The sequence below is a fragment of the Lutjanus erythropterus genome, chromosome 7, assembly GCF_056507025.1.
Source record: "Lutjanus erythropterus isolate fLutEry1 chromosome 7, fLutEry1.hap2, whole genome shotgun sequence".
In the NCBI taxonomy this organism is placed as follows: Eukaryota; Metazoa; Chordata; class Actinopteri; order Lutjaniformes; family Lutjanidae; genus Lutjanus; species Lutjanus erythropterus.
This window is the reverse complement of record NC_139323.1, coordinates 12,555,669-12,572,047: the sequence shown is the minus strand read 5'-3', so window position 1 is coordinate 12,572,047 and position 16,379 is coordinate 12,555,669. Positions and strand designations below refer to the sequence as shown.

The following is a 16,379-nucleotide window of genomic DNA, read 5'->3' as shown; positions in this document are numbered from 1 at the left end:
ATGTGATTAAAGTCATTATTATGAGAGACTGTCTCAATGAATTAGTCTGCCAAAATAATCCAATGAGAAGCTTTTTCAAAACAATGACTTAGTATTTCAAAATAATAAGTTCTCAAAATAATAACTACCTAACTCATTTTGAGACATTTTCTCATAATGATGTAGACTATCTGTTTTTTTTTCTATCATATTGGCGGAAATGGGCTTCCATAAATATTTCTTTCTATGCTAGGGTTATATCTCTGTGCCAACTCCGCCCTGCGATTTCGGTACGGACAACGCCGTTTCGCAAAACACGCTGCCCCGACCAGTTCCAGCGTCTCAGTTGTTACTTGAATGGAACTCTAGATTTGTGAAACTCTCGTGAGATTTGCATATTTTTTATGTTATTGAGCAGCTTCTACAAATTAATTTTGTATTTTAATGTGAAAATGTTGTGGTTGTGATCTAGGTAGTTAAGGAACAAAAGTGACCTGGTTAGTATCAGGAAAGACCATGGCTGGTGTTACAGTGGTCACTCTCGCGAGATCTTTCGCGGGTCTGCGGTTCCCTTTTAGACACGACCTAGTATTTCACTTCCATGGCGACGAATCCAAACCGGAGATAATCGGCGCTCTTTTCAAACGTCTTTACCGCGGAAACATGTTAACTTGTGGTTTGTTTGTTTATTGATTAACTTAACGGAAAACTCCATGTTATGCCAGAAATTAACTTTTATTGCAAAGTATTGGTCCATGCGAGACATTTATGTCGGTGATGTAAAACGAAGTTGGCGTTAGTCAGGCTAGCTGTCAGGAGAACAGCGTCTGTGCAAGCCAAGGTAAGTAAAGGCAAACATGAGATTTAACGCTAATTAGCAGCTTTTTGGCTAACGGGAGCCAGGCGGTGCTGATTAGCCGGCTAATGCTACTTGTTATCTCTCAAATGCAGGTAATACTGGCTCAGTAGTTAACCACACCTACTGCTAATACAAGCTTATTAGCCTGTAAGTTAGCTACATAACGTTAGCTTATATCAAATACTGCGTAACTGTTAACGTTAGTTAGCCTTTGCAAGTGTAGCTACATTAACGGTTCCCTCTTACCCAACACGGGTCTTAATGACGTTTTTTTTACGTGACGTTATTGTGAATATCTAATCCCACCGATGCTGTGTGTTGATAATAGTAATCTTACAGCCATGAACAGCAACGCAGAGAGGAAATTCGTGAATCTGAGGAAGCGCCTGGATCAGCTGGGCTACAGACAACCACTGGGTATAGAGTCACTGCCACTGGTGGAGAAGCTGTTCAGGTGAAACCTTAAGCCCCTCTGCACCTCCTGTCTTTCAACACATACTACATGTCAGTCAGTCAGTAGACCTTTTTCACAGCAGCCAGTTTGACATGAAATTGATGGGTAAAAGGTGTTACCAGTAATACTAATTAAGGTTCTGGTCCATTCAGGTCAAATAGTCAGGGTACTTCTATTGTGCATGTTGGCTCTCTGGTAAGGCTCTGCAACACTACATAGAACGGGACCTTAGTATCACTGGTAAAAATCCATCTGCACTACTGTGTCATAACAACATGGTTACCATGAATAAAGTCTCTTAGAGTTGTTGAGATGTAGTTAAGATATATCTTTCTCTGTGTTACAGTGACCTGGTCCACACCACTGAAAGCCTGCGCAATGTCAAACTGTCAGCAGGCAAAACTGAGAAAGAAAGTCGGAACTTTGATGCTCTTCTCGAGCCGTACAGAGCAGAGAACGCTCGCGTTGTCAGGGAGAACAATGAGCTGCACCAGGAACTTCTTAGGGTGAAGGAGGAGAAGGACCGTGTCACGCAAGGTAAGTTGTGATAACCAGTTTTTGTCCCCTTTCCTTTGTACCACATGAATCAAAACTGGTTTCATAACTTCACACAATCTTGTCTCATTTCAGAACTCAAGACCCACATCAGAAAACTCGACCATGAGACATCTGACTTGAAATTTTTAAATAATCAGTATGTACACAAAGTTCGCTGCATGGAGAAGGATAGCAAGGCTAAATCTGAGCACATCCAACAGCTGCAGGAGAAGAACATGCAAGCTGTGGTGCAAACACCAGGTAATTCCATGGGGGCTCACCCAAGGTTTATGACAACACATTGAGACATCACTTTCATGTGACTTGGGTAGGTTTTGGTAAATTTTGAAGAACTCGATCCTCCTTTCTCTCATATAATTTGACAGGTGGAAAGAAGCGCAGCATCCCTTTCAGACGTCAGAGAATGCAGATAGATGAGCTCATATCTCCCTCCTCTACATCAGCATATCCTGTGTCGCAGCCTGATGATCCATACATAGCTGACCTACTGCAGCTGGCAGATGGAAGGTTTGTTTTGTTTTGTGACATCTGAATTGTATTATTGAGAATGGCGGTAACGTCTTGATGGATGTATGTTGATTGTAGATGCTTGCACTGACTCACTGAAACTTAAATTTGTAGAATTCATGAGCTACAGGAAGACATCATAAAGGTCAAACTAGACCTTGAAAACGCTCAAGAAGTCATAAAACACTTAAACACACAGGTAAGAAATAAATTAACTAGAGGCCTTTAATAGTCTGCCGAGTTAAATGTTATTACAGAAGTGACAAGATGTTGCTTTATTTTGTCAAAACACTTCTTTAAGGTGGCGGAGAGGGACAAAGAGATCGAGCGTCTGAATCGTGCACTTCAGGGGGGACGACCTCATGATGTAATTTCCCTCGAGGCTCAGAACATTAGCAACGAGAAACTTATCGCCCATCTTAACCTTCAGGCAAGTCAGATCAGATATTTACCCTCATGTATGAAATCATATAGACAGAGAGGTTAACTTGGTGTTGACCCCAGTTCCACTGGAAAAACAGTTCCCTGCATGGCTGCTAGTATCCATCCTCCTGTATGTTGAGTTAGCTGCTGGTTTGTGTTACACAGATTGAGTACCTTCAGGAGACCAACAGGACACTGGAGCGGAAGGTAGAGGGACTGCAGCAGAAGAAGAAGGACGCCTCCACTGAAGTGGCCAATCTGTCTTTAAAGAACCTGGAACTGTGTGAAGAGTTGACACACATTGATGACCTCGCAAAGCGGCTGGAGATGGACAAGGAGCGTGTGTTGGAAACTGCTGACATGGAACTCCAAGAAGCTAAAGTAAGATAGCAGGAAATAAGATATAAAATAAAAACGTTGCACATTTACAGGCAGCGAATTGGGTAGCAAAATAGTGTAAATTACAGTTTAAAGAAACATAAATCCCCCTTTCTCAACAGAAAGAAATTCAGAGGCAACATAAAATCATTGAAGACCTGGAGAATATTATCACCAAAGTAAGAAGGGTATGTATAGTAAATACTCTACTGTTTTTATTATTATTTCCCTACTAGTGCATATACTAGTAATACTAGTGCATTTTAGTATATAACTGACATTCTTCAGTGAACATAAACTACTGGGACTTGCCAAAAATCTCCCCTAATTATTGCATAATCTGTTGGAAATGATTGTATTTAGGAGCAGTCTGAAGGTGACTTTGAAAAAGACCGTCTTCAAGACCAGCTGGTGGAGCTCAAAGAGCAGAATGAAAAAATGGAGGGGCTGGTGAATTTCCTGGAGGAGGAGAAAATCAGGCTGCAGGACAAAATGGAGAAAATGATGGTAGCTGGTGAGCAGATTTTTGGTTGAAATCTATTCTAATGGTACCTTTATATCGTTGACTTTAATATATTACTGACTTGTTGCTTGTAGTGACTTGACAAAACAAAAAAATCTACAAGCCACTGAGGGGTTGCTATACCTGTACTTGACTAATTGACGTGTCTCCTTTGTGCAGTGGGTAGATTAATTCAAATTCACAAGCATCCGTACAGCAATACTTAAATGTGTTTATTTGTACATCTTCTGGTCCATCACAATAAGTGTCAGTTGATCTACATGTACTTATATACATTAATAACTTGTATGCAAAACAAACAAAGGCTCAATTGTTGGCCTCGCTACACTTGACAGTCAAAAAACTGTGTGCTTCACCGGTAAGCAACACCTGCTGAAGATGGAAGTTTCTCCTCTACTCATACATTCCCCACACTCCACATACTACCTACTGTGCACATGAGGGAACTACAAGTGACCACATATTTTCATATATACACCCATACACATGAACATGACACATAAATGGCTCTAACACTGTCTCCTAGACAAAGACCTGGTGCTGGAGTTGGAGGCCATGCGGACTAAATATGGTGTTTGTGGAAGGGAACACTCCCCATCGAGGCTGGATGCATTTGTCAAGAGTCTAGAGGAGGAGAGGGATTATTATCGGCAGGAGGCAGAGAGCTACAAAAGAGCCAGAGGGGCTGGTGGCCTGGATTTAAGCCCCAGTCGCAGTCCAGTCAGGGGAAGGAGTCCTCGATCCAAAGTAACAAGGGTAGGAGAAAAAAAGAAGAACAAAAACAAAACACTTTACTTCTTTGTTTAACAGATTAAATTGATGATGCAGAAATTATATAACAGCCTCACATTTTTAGGGAGGTGTTGCAGAGACAGAACTGCTTCATTTAGTAAAGGAAAGAGACGAGCTCAAGGCTGCTCTGTTGGACTTCGAGAAGCACATGGAGGACATCCAGGACAATGTGAAGACACTCAGTACTGAGAGAGACCATTTCAAAACGCTGTTTAAACAAGTGAGTTTTAGAAACTTTGTCCCACCAGGTGGAAACTCCATATTTTGCACTTACGCTTTACACACTGTTTTACCAAATGTTTTTGCCCACTTAGGCACAAGAGGACCTGAAGTTGACCCGTAGCCTTGATATGTCAGCTGTCCTCCTGAAACTGAAGGAGGAGATCAGAGAGGCAGACATCAAAATCCAGCAGTTGAGCGCTGAAAGAGACACACTAATGGAGAGATTGAAGGTAAGTCCCAGAGTACTACTTTTCATGGTGTACATGATTTGTGTGCAACATTATGTTTTTTTACAGAAACAAGTGAAATACCATTTCTCCACTGCACATCCAAATCTGAAGTATATCCACTATTGATCAGGCTGTGTTATTGATTCTATATTCTATAGTTTAGTTGTCATGACTGTGATGCATTATGGTGTGTCCCTCGCAGAGTTTAGCATATTTTGAACGTTTGCTTCAATATAGAGCTTAAACGATTAGTCAGTTCGTCAATCAACAGAAAAATTAATCAGCAAATAATTTTGATAACTGAGCAATTATTTCATCACCATTTTTTTAAGTCAAAGATTCAATGTTTCCTGCTTAGTTAATGTGAACTTTCGCTGGTTTTTCTTATAATAAATCGAATGTCTGAATTTTAGGACTAATTAATGAAGTGAAAACATCTGCTGATTTAATGATGTCGCTGTGCCACTTTAGTCTGTCCCTTGTTCACCTTGGTTCAAAAACCACACTGACATACAGGCTTTGTTCAGACTGGTGGCAAATCAGATATGATTCTTAAATCAGATCATTGAGACAGACTGTTGCTCTTACTGGCAAGTTATCAGATGGGATTTATGTGTGCAGACATCACCAGCATATCTGCATGGGTTGCTAGGTTTGCAACATTGGCGTTAGTAACTATGCACACTGGTGACGTGGCTTTCCAACGCAGAGGTTTGAGAAATGAAGCTCCATCATCTCGCCCTCCAAACAATGACGCTCAAGTCACAGAGCAGAAGTCCTCTATCACACAAGACAAACTCAGAGACTAAGGCTTGCATGCTTAGCCGCTCTGAGGCACTTCCATCACTCTGGATTGGACATTGTTGTGAGTGATATCACAAATGACACAGAAGACACTTTGAAAAATGATTTGAGCTTCCAGACTGAGACACATCTGTAGAAATCCAATTGGAATGGCATTTCAAACCACTTCCAAATGTGGCTTGGAGGCTCTGATATGCATAAATTGCATTTTTTTTTGTCTGTTTAGATATTCTAAAATCAATCTTGTATGCCAAAAATGGATTTGGACTGGCAGTCTGAACAAGGTCATAGTAAATTAGTTTTATGATTTGGAGTGTATTCAGCCTAACAAATATTCACACTTTTTACAGGTTGCTCAGACATCAGCTCTCACAGACAGACAGGTAGAGGAGAGGAGGACTCTGGACCTAGAGAATGTTGTTAAGAGCGTAAGTTGAGTGGATATTTAAATAAATCTGTTCATTTCATAATTTTACCCACCAAATGCTCCTAATAAACCCAGCTATTATGTAATGGTCACTACTGTAACTTTGGTCCTAAATTGGTTTGTGTTGCTGTATGTTTACCTGGCACATTGTGTGTTTTGGTGTGCAGTTGGAGCGGGAGAGACTGGACCTGCGGTCGCAAGTGTGTCTGATGCAGGAGAACAAGGAGGCTATGGAGGAGGAGCTGAAGGTCCGGTCCGCTGCTCTGGTCCAGAATGCAGAGGAGGTCGTCCAGCAGAGGACGGAGTCTAACGCTCTGAGGTTCGTGTTGACAAAATGTCTAATTAAAAAAGTGGAAATAAATAATATGAGAATCAAACGATGATGTGCAATGAACGTCTGCAGTATCCACTTAAACTGCTGAGCTCTTCATTAAGAACAGCCTCATTATTGTGCTGGGAAAAGATGTGTTAAAAAAGGATCAGGAGTTGTTGAGTTTATTGCTAGCGTTGTTAGCGTGCTGATGGATTTGTCCCTGTCTGTCTATAGGCTGCTACAGGAGCAGATGGAGCAGTCACTGTCTGATACCCAACACAGGCTGTCTGTGAAGATGAATGAGCTGCAAGCTGCTCATAACCAGATTGAGAAACTGGAGGAGAGAATAGGTGGATATTTGTGGATTCATGGACTGCTACAGTTGGTGTTTTATTGTTATTATGTTTTTTCTGTGGCTGCTTGGCTGTGTGCTTGATTTTTATTTTGTCTGACAGGGGAGCTGAGTCAGCAGGGCTCCAAGCACAAGGAGGAATTGGCTGTTCTTCACAAGTCCATCTCTGCCCTCGATAGAGAGAAAGATGCTCTGCAGGATGAGGTGGATCAAAAGACTGAAAAACTGGTTGTTCTCCAGGAGGAGAACTCTAAAAAGGTAGCTATGACCAGCAAACCAAAAAATTTAAGGTTAAGTTCACATTTTTTCATGTCTATCCTAAAACAATGCCTATATGCATAAATATACATTGAAAAAGTTACAGATCCCTGTAATCATTCTTCCTGTTCATACTGCCTATGAGAAGTTCTCTTAAAGCATTTCCAATTTACAGTAAGTGATGAGACAAAATAAAGTATTTTTTTCTGTGCAAAAATGCAGACTTAAAGACAAGTTATGCATAATTTTTCCCAACAATTTATAAACTCATACAAAAAGTCCTCTAAATTATCACCCACAACCCACCGAAGGGAAGTGGTTACGTTTACATCTGCTGAGACCCTGCCCTCACCCATAAATTCTGATTTTGTCAGTATTTTACTGTGCTCTGGAAGCTTTACTAACCTAAACTGTAAGTATTTGGCATCCTGGGAATGAGACTCAACAACCAACTATCTCTCTGTTGAATTTACAAACAGCATTCGCCCTAATGTGTTTCTGAAAACATTTATTTTAGATCAACAACTGTTGTTGCTATTTTAAAGCTTGTCGAAAGTTTCCAGAGGTGGCGAGTCACACTGAATGTCTTAGTCACCTAGACCTCAACATATTGCAAATGAGAACTGGCCAAAGTGACGCCCCGTCTTGTAATGCACTGTAGTGTTACTAGAATCCATTGCACAGCTTCTTATGACAATGAATGATCCTGTGTACTCATACATTTAGACTGCCAAATCATCATTTTAACTTCAGATAAACTTTGAACTGTATTCTTGCACTGAAGCACTGGGTTTTGTCTCCCATCACCTACTTTGGAATCACATATTGAAAGAATCTCAAGTAAAGGCTCTCTTTGTGGCCAGTATTGACAGAAGGATTGACTACAAAGACCAGTAACTCCTTTAATGTACATATAGACAGTTGAGAACTGGCCACTGATTATGACAGTAACTGTAAGTAATTACTTAAGTAATAGTAATTGAAAGATGAGTCTCACAGGAATTAATGATTCATAATTCTTTGGCATTTACACAGGAACAGACCCTTGAAGAAGTAAGACTCACAGTCACAAACATGGACAACTCATTAGCGTGAGTATTTTGCCTTCGAAGTTGCTGCGTTACAACTAAATGTCATGATAAATGCTTCATGCAGGAAATCATGAGTTCCCCTTAATAAGCTGATGTGACCGTTTTCTTATGATGATGTCAATATGTGATCCTCACAGTCAGCTGCAGGGGGCGTTAAACAGCCGTGAAAGGGAGATAACCAGCCTGAGGAGACAGCTGGATGCCTGTCAGGAGGACCTGGCTGCACTCAGGAGAGACAAAGAGATCACGATCAGAGAGAACAGGAGGCTGCAAGATGACCTGGCTACAATGACCAGAGAGAACCAAGTATGTCATTAGTCAGCAGTTGTGTCCTCTGTGTCATATAAATGAAAGAAAACAACCAAGAAATAACGCCTGCTTCTGTTGTGTTTGTAACTGTGCAGGCTGTACATGTAGAGATGGAGGAGGCTTTGCATGAGAAGGATGAGCTGAAGTTGAGGATCCACTCATACATTTCTGAAGTGTCCAGGATAGAGAAGCTGATGGCCACAAAGGTAAGAGAAAACTTTAATAGGTGTTTAAGGATCCATATAGCACATACTGTCTTTCTGATGCTCTGGAGATGCTGTACACCCTCTCCTGTCTGCTAGCTGACTGCTATGTCTTGACACACAGGAGCAGGAGAACAGGGACTTGCTGGATCGGTTCAGGATGGCCCACTCTGAGGTGGAGGAGCAGGAGCAGAAGTTGCAGCAGGCTGAAGGCCTCAATAACTCCATCCGCCTGGAGCTGCTTTCTTCAGACTCAGAGCGCAGACACCTCCGTGATACCGTCAGCAAGCAGGACAGAGAAATCCAGCAGGTGGGACAGTAGTTTGAAAAAAGAAGCTAATGCATCCACACTACAAGGGGATAGTTTGGGCTTCATGTAGTGGGGTCATATGAGTGACATACTGACTGTCAGTGTATTAGCTACAGCTGATGGTGGTCAAACACACCCCCAGTTTGGGGAAGCTACAGGAGTCCTGGTGTAGGTTGCTTAACAATGTTTTACTGTTGACAGGGTCAGCAGGAAAACAGATTTTAGCCACTTGAAAAAAATATATATATATTTAATATATTGATACAGTAAATACAATACAGAATGAAAAATTCTGTGTTTTAAAGGATTACTTCAGATTCACCAAAGTCACACAATAACACAAACTAATCAATGTGGCAGCAGTGAACCAGCAACTCCTGCGTTCTGCAAGATGAAATAACTTTTTACAAAAGGAGTCAGGAGTGTTTGAGTTAGAGAGGGCAATATTTGGATCATATAATTCTCATAGGAGAATGTTGTCTGAAAGGAGATAACACATGGGAAATAGAATAATAAAAAATTATTTTTCTAGATGGGCCTTTAAAAAAACAAAAAAACAAAAACTCTTTACCTGTCAGACTATTATTTTTAAGTTGCCAGTCACCACCAGTATTTTGTATTCACTAATCCTTCAAAAACCCCAGGATATTTTGTTCTGTGAATATGTAAACAGAGAATACATATTTTTAAAAATAGAACAGAGCTTCAATTTTTACATATTCTAGTGTCTTTCATTTGTTCTTTGTCAACACTTGAATGTTGATCATTTTAGTTTTTAAAAAAAATCTGACACTAAACAACACTACATCGTTATTTTTTTCTCACTTCCATATAGCAATCCCAACTATATTTAAAAAAGTAAAGTGAAATAAACAAATGAAATAATAATATCCCTGAATTAAGGAGGAGACCAGGGCCTTGATTACCACAACTCCATATATCGGTATCATAGTCTGAAGTTGTCCATCTCCCTTGGCTTGTACGCAATATTGAGACGTTTTCGTGTCAACCCCATCTTCTCCTTTACCAAACTCATAATTCAGATCAGAATGTTGGCCAGATGCATATTATTGGAGTCTTAGTCCATCAACATTTTTCATTAGTGATTTTTCTAAACAGCACCCCTTACTGTATAACACTAAAAACACGAAAATGTTAAGTGGCTAAATACATCATGCTGATAATCCTTTCCATTGCATTACATTGTTTAGCTTCACACACAAGGTCTCCCGCTGTTTCTCCAAACAGAGAGTGTGCTGACCACCATCCTACTGATAAGTAATTCACACAGCCTCCTTCAAAATAATCCAAACTATCCCTTTGAGGCATGATGTGTATTTCAAAGTGGTGTGCTATGTGAGATTGTACAGGACACAAAATTATTCCGATGTCAGTCTTTAGTGTGTGATTAATGTACCTTTCACCCTGTTGTTTCCCAAGCATATACAAGCTCTGCAGGCTTACGAGGCCCAAGTATCCTCGATGGTTCGTGGGACGTCCCGACTGGAGGAGGAGCTACACAAAGCACAGGAAGAAAAGGCCGCTCTCGTCTCGGATCTGGCATCCGTCAGGGAGCTCTGTGTCAAACTGGACTCTGGCAAGGAGCTCGCTGCACGTCAGCTGACCTCCAGGAGCATGGATCTAGAGAGGGTGACGCCCAAACACACTTTGACTTAACTTCTTCACAAGTTATATGTGTAGGTGAGCAGCAGTTGTTATCTGTGTTTTCTTTAAATCAACCTGCATATTTTCCAGGTCACAGGAGAACTGGAGGATGTTCAGTCAGAGGCAGAGCTACTTAAGAAACAACTGGCCAGTGAGAGACTGACTGTCCGTAACCTTGAGACGCTGCTCTCCACCAATCGGCACAAGGAGTTCCAAACCCACCTGACAGCCAGTGAGAGAGAGTCTGAGCTGAAGGTCCTTCGTGACAGGCTGACCCTGGCTGACAGTAAAACGTAAACTGATTCAATATGCTTGAAATGGAAGACTTAAATAAAATGGTTTTCTTTTTTAATAAGTGATTATGATTTGTTTACGTGTGTGTAAATACACTCAGTGCAGAGCATGCCAGGGAGGTGTCCCAGCTCCGTGGTAAAGTCTCCCAGCTGCAGACAGAGATGGACGTCCTGAAAAGACAGTTGACCACTGAGCGCTTTGAACGGTGAGCTAAAGGACTGTTGGTGTTTACAGTGATGCTGACTTTGGAACTCTTACCCCAGGGCAGAAATATTTTGTTGTCTTGTAGCCAAAGCTGCAAGTTTGACACAAACTTGATCTGTCTGTATTACAGCAAAAATAAAATATTAGCTTCATGGTGCAGCTTAGCTAATATTAATATATAATGTTTTCTGTAAACTTGTAATTACAACATCCACAAACTTGATTATTTCTCTTTCCATTAAACATTTATTCACTAGGCTGCAAAAACATTCTTAATGTTTGAGCTCTGAAGAAGCATATTACCAAGATGTAGAGAATTGACTTCAGATGTCCTCTGTTTACTGTGAATCAGTGCCTTATCTAAATGTAAAGTTTGGTTAGACAAAAAAATATATAATAATACTAAATTTAGTCTTTTGATACTAATTTCAGAATCCTCTTTTAGAATATCTGGTCATTTTCAATTCAAATAGGCCTTAAATAGGGCTGCAGCGAGTAATGATTTTAATTATCAATTAAAGAGACAGTTCACCCACAAATCAAAAATACACATTTTTCTTCTAATCTGTAGTGAGATTTATAGATCTAGTCTGTTTTGATGTGAGTTGCTGAGTTTTTAAGATATCAGCCATAAAGATGCTTGCTTTACTTGAATATAATGGAGCTTGATGGCACTTGGCCTGTGGTGTTCGAAGAATGCATTTGAAAAACTCAACAGCAATCCACAAATCATGACCCAGTTACTCAAGATAATCCACAGGCCTTGTTGTGAGCTGTTTCAGCTACAGCTGCCAACAATCACAGCATTAGCTAGCTCAATTGTGCTAATGTTACAGCTCAGCTGTTAACATCCCACGCTTAAACACGAGCCTCTCATCTATGAGTAGAATCATGCTTGTTTCTGCACAGTGATATGTTTAGCAGTTATAGTTTGGTAGACAGAAAATAGCTCCTCCATGAAACTGCTCACAACAAGGTTCAAAACTTGGCAACTTTACAGCAAAACAATCTAGATGTATAAATACCACAACAGGTATGAGGAAAAGGATGTATTTTTGAATTGGGGGTGAACTGCCCCTTTAATCTGAAAATTATTTTCTCGCCTCATGGGAGCCCAAGGTGATGTCTTCAAATAGTTTTGTCTGACTGTCAGTCCAAAAGACACTGAACTTACAATAAAGACTCTGAACTTTAAAAAAAAAATTTTAAAAAAAGCCCCTACAAATATTCACATTAGAAGCTGGAGACTGTCAATTCTGACATTTTTGCTTTAAAAATACTTCCAGCTTTAATATACTATGTTGCAGTTACGAGGATGTAACAACATAGTGGAGGCAAAAACAATTTATGTCTCTGTGTCCTCAGTGAAAGGGCAGTTCAGGAGATGCGCAGACAGGGTGTGTCATTCTCACCCCTTCAGACTTCGTTGCCCCTCAGTGTCTCCACCAGTCCTCCTCACATCTCTCCAGAACGCTCCATCCTCAGAACACTGAACCGCTCCACTGACAAGTCACAAGCCACTGACAGGTGAGGCTTTAGGTGTGAAAATGATAACGCTGTTTTTAGGGCTCACTATTTTGAGTTTTTCTGTTAATTTCTAACATTGGAGAATCGCAGCCAGAACTATTTTTAAAAGTTCCTCTGCCTTGTTTCACCAAAAACCTCTCTTTTCTTTCACTTTTCAGAAGTGTGAGCTTCAAGGATTAACGACTACATAAACAGACAAATGAAGGCGTTTGGAGTGAGTCAGACACCACGAGAAGCCTGCGCTTAAAGTCCTGAGTCCAGACATGAACCGTGAAGGCAGTGCCACATTAGTTCCAGCCTGAAGCATTTTAGGTGAAATCATGCCTGAATGCTCACTGAAGCCATTGACAGTCCTAACATTTGAATAAGTTGTCTTTTTTTTTTTTTTTTTTTAGCACAAATATCCAACTTTTCATTGACTCCACTTACACAGCTCTTTGTTAGTACGTTACATAGTCTTTGAGTTGGTGCATATGAAGTGTTCTTAACAACTATAACCTCATTCATGTAGCAAGAGAAGTGTTCATTCAGCCCTGTGGTTATGTGTATTTGAAGATTATTTATGTTTTTTTTTTATGATGTTTAAGTTATTAAATTATTCACAAAATAAAGCAATACAAAATTACAGAACTTGCAGTGATGGCCCAAACTTGAACCTGCGTTTTATTACAAGGTAAATAGGAGAGGCTGTGACATACAACAACAACAAAAAAAGCTCTTTTTAAACCCCACAGCCCTGTCAGTACAATGGTATGTGTTTTAGCCTGCTAAACCACTGAATGCCCACTGAAACCTTTAACCCTTTACCTTCCCCAAGTATAGATGAAGAAAGAAGCAAAATACAAAGTTTCGTCTTGCATCCTTAATTACATTTCTATCATTGTATACTGAATTGGTTTGTTTACTGTAACAGTGCATGTCAGGAGCATGTTGACATTGGTGACCTACATGATGTCTTTTTCTTTTGTGTGCAGCTGATTTCAAGCTTTAGTGGTTTTGAAGTCAAGTCTCTTCCAATAATCAGCACTTTGCGATCATATTCAAACATCTCAAGTAAAAATGTGTAACAGCTATCAAAATACTGCTTGTTCCCTAGGAATAAAAAATAGTACAAATGATTCTCTATAAAAAATAATATCAAAACTATAAAAATTGCACATTTAATGCCGGCAATGTTCAGTGGTTGTGTTGGGGAGAGGATAAGTGAAGAGGGAAAAGTCTAAAATGTACTTGGGCAGGAGTTCCCTCAAGAGCTTCTGCGGTAAGCTGCACAGATAATAGTGCAATGTCTCTGTGGTGACTGGCTTGTACCATGTTTGCCTCTCGGGGAAGTGAACGTAAGGAGGCGCCCCAATGCGCTGCAGCACAAACTCCGCGTCACTTTCAAGGTGCTCATGGGAGCCGATGAAGTCATAGTTGACAGCACAGGGTTGGCACAAGTTGTACATGGGCATCCAGTGTTCGTTCATGCGCTCCACATCCTCATCCAGCAAGTAGTGGACAAACTCTGCAAAGGTCACATCATCTCCTGTTATAGATGCATCTTTAAGGTAACCTTTTCTGTACCGCTTTATGATCTCCACGCCGTACTTTTTCTGGTAGGACTGAATCTCTCCGAACTTGTTCCTGTACGCGGACAGCAGGCGCTCCATGGGCTCCCGCACAAACATGAACTTGAAGTAGTGCTTGAGGCGGTAGCGGATCTCCTCAGGCTTAAGAGAGGACAAAAACAGCAGGTCGCTTTGGTGGTTCATCTTGATGTTGACGTCCACGCTCTCCAGAGCGCCGCTCAGGACCTTCAGAACCCTCTTCCAGTTGGAGCAGGCCACTTTGGGGACGTAGCAGTAGAGGAAGTGGTACTGGTCGTTCACCAGGATGTGCTGCAGCAGCGTCTTCCTCTGCAGAGGGCTCAGGGACCAGATGCTGTGGGGCATGTTCTTCTGGCTGCACATAGTCCTGATGGTCCGGTTACGGATTTCCTGGAGGATCTGAATATGAAGGCAAATCAGTGATTTAAAGGTGCATTCCACCAATTTTACACTTCATCATCGTTACAGTATTTGATCCCATAGATACTCAACAACTGACCCAAAATAACCTAATATTGATGTTTGCCATAACCTCAGCCAAAACTAAGTAGTCTAAAGGTGTACCTCAAGGCATTTATTAGTTTCTGACTCTGTGAAAATTGTAAAATCCCCCCAATACTGTGCCCCAAACTATCTCTTTCAGCAAATCACGCACATTTAGAGTATTTTATGTGATCTTCTCTTTGATAAATAATGTAATAACTAAGGTAATCTTTTTCACTTCCATTCACAGAGTCTCCCCTGAAACTGTTCGGAGGCTCGCCTCCCACTTTGAAATCCTCTGATCTAAAATAGCAGAAGTAAAATATTTTAATTTGGGGCTGAGCTTTCACTTTAAGATGAAACAAAATGCCTGGATTGTTGATGAGAACACTAAACCAGAACTTTTACAAAAACATTTTTTGCCCTTTTATCAGCAGGAAATGATAGAGCTAAAGCCTTTAAAGCTAGAGTTTATGACACAGATTGTAATACCGTTAAATATACACATTCACGAGATAAATCCAAATCTCCGCAAGTCACACTTGAGCGTACTCGCTTACGACACTTCATGGAGGTTGACATTACTTCACCTGGGACTCCACGTCCACAGCAGCCGGGCTCTGTCTCCCAGCCTGCCGTATCAAGTCCAGCCGCTTGCCGCTACCTCGGGGTGGAGGCGTCTCCATGCTGTTCAGCATTCCTTTCTCTATCATGAGCAGCAGGCCTCCGGATGCTACGATCACCAGGAAAGTTAGCACCGACGGCAGCACCGCGGAGCTGCGGCGGACCGAGCCCGAGTTCAGAGTTGTCCTGAAGTTTATGACCGAGCCGCTCCTCGCTCCTCCGCTCCGTTTCATCGCGTAGTCCTGCCTGCGAGGAACCATACTGTGTGTCCGACCTGCCTCCACAATACTTGTTTGTTTTTTAACGTCCACAGCTACTAACGTTACTACGTAGAGAAAACCGTTGGTTACCTACCACGTACCCATAATTAACTTTTAAAGTCCGTCAAGTTTGCCAACTACAATACAGCCATTTCCGTATAAACTATCAAAATAAAACTGTTTAGAGTAACATGTTGCGAGTAATTGGATTAAAACGACCAAAGAAAATTATGTGAATTCAAGAATAAGTAGCGTGTACATTAAGTGTACGTGCTCCAAATAAAGATAACCTCTCACAGAAATATATCTTCACCCGAGAAAAAAAACTAATATAACTAGAATAATACTACATCCGGTCAACGATTTCAGAATAAAATCTCCCCGACGCACTCTACGCACTAAATATGGCATAAACTGCTATTTTGGGTATAATAGTAAATATTTTATTTTGTTAATTGGTGTAGGTATATTGTCAGAAAGGTTTTCGCCTGTGTGTGAGAGCGTTGTGTTTACGACAGGGCCAGACAGGATGAGAGCTGTGTCAAGACTTGTCCTCAGCACCTCCTCCTTCAAAGAGCCTGAGGTGCCCCCGCGCCAGCTGGGAGATGTAGTGCAGGTAGTGAATTCTGGGTTAGCCCCAGCGGATCATAAATTAATGGAGGGTCTCAAGCCAGTCAGAATCGACTGTTGCAACTGGAAACTGAACAATTTCTTGATTTCTTAGACTGTTTTCTAGTTTAA

General features: G+C 41.0%; 2 protein-coding genes across 2 annotated transcripts; one reads left to right on the top strand and one right to left on the bottom strand.

The window, feature by feature from the left end:
* The first annotated feature begins 588 nt into the window (after window positions 1-588).
* Window positions 589-13,139, top strand: cep135 (centrosomal protein 135). Its single transcript, XM_084722764.1, has 26 exons — window positions 589-820; window positions 1,167-1,292; window positions 1,639-1,829; window positions 1,923-2,090; window positions 2,216-2,357; window positions 2,472-2,556; window positions 2,659-2,787; window positions 2,946-3,161; window positions 3,281-3,346; window positions 3,522-3,672; window positions 4,208-4,437; window positions 4,538-4,693; window positions 4,788-4,925; window positions 6,080-6,157; window positions 6,324-6,475; window positions 6,704-6,819; window positions 6,925-7,079; window positions 8,115-8,170; window positions 8,308-8,476; window positions 8,575-8,685; window positions 8,807-8,992; window positions 10,433-10,642; window positions 10,748-10,950; window positions 11,052-11,156; window positions 12,521-12,682; window positions 12,841-13,139. The coding sequence occupies exons 2-26, from the start codon at window positions 1,180-1,182 to the stop codon at window positions 12,860-12,862; spliced, it is 3,510 nt and encodes a 1,169-aa protein (XP_084578890.1). The 5' UTR covers window positions 589-820; window positions 1,167-1,179; the 3' UTR covers window positions 12,863-13,139.
* A 174-nt stretch (window positions 13,140-13,313) lies between these two features.
* Window positions 13,314-15,899, bottom strand: chst14 (carbohydrate (N-acetylgalactosamine 4-0) sulfotransferase 14). The gene is made up of 2 exons (XM_084722763.1): window positions 15,345-15,899; window positions 13,314-14,670 (listed from the first exon to the last, which is right to left on the bottom strand). The coding sequence occupies exons 1-2, from the start codon at window positions 15,636-15,638 to the stop codon at window positions 13,843-13,845; spliced, it is 1,122 nt and encodes a 373-aa protein (XP_084578889.1). The 5' UTR covers window positions 15,639-15,899; the 3' UTR covers window positions 13,314-13,842.
* Between the last annotated feature and the right edge of the window lie 480 nt (window positions 15,900-16,379).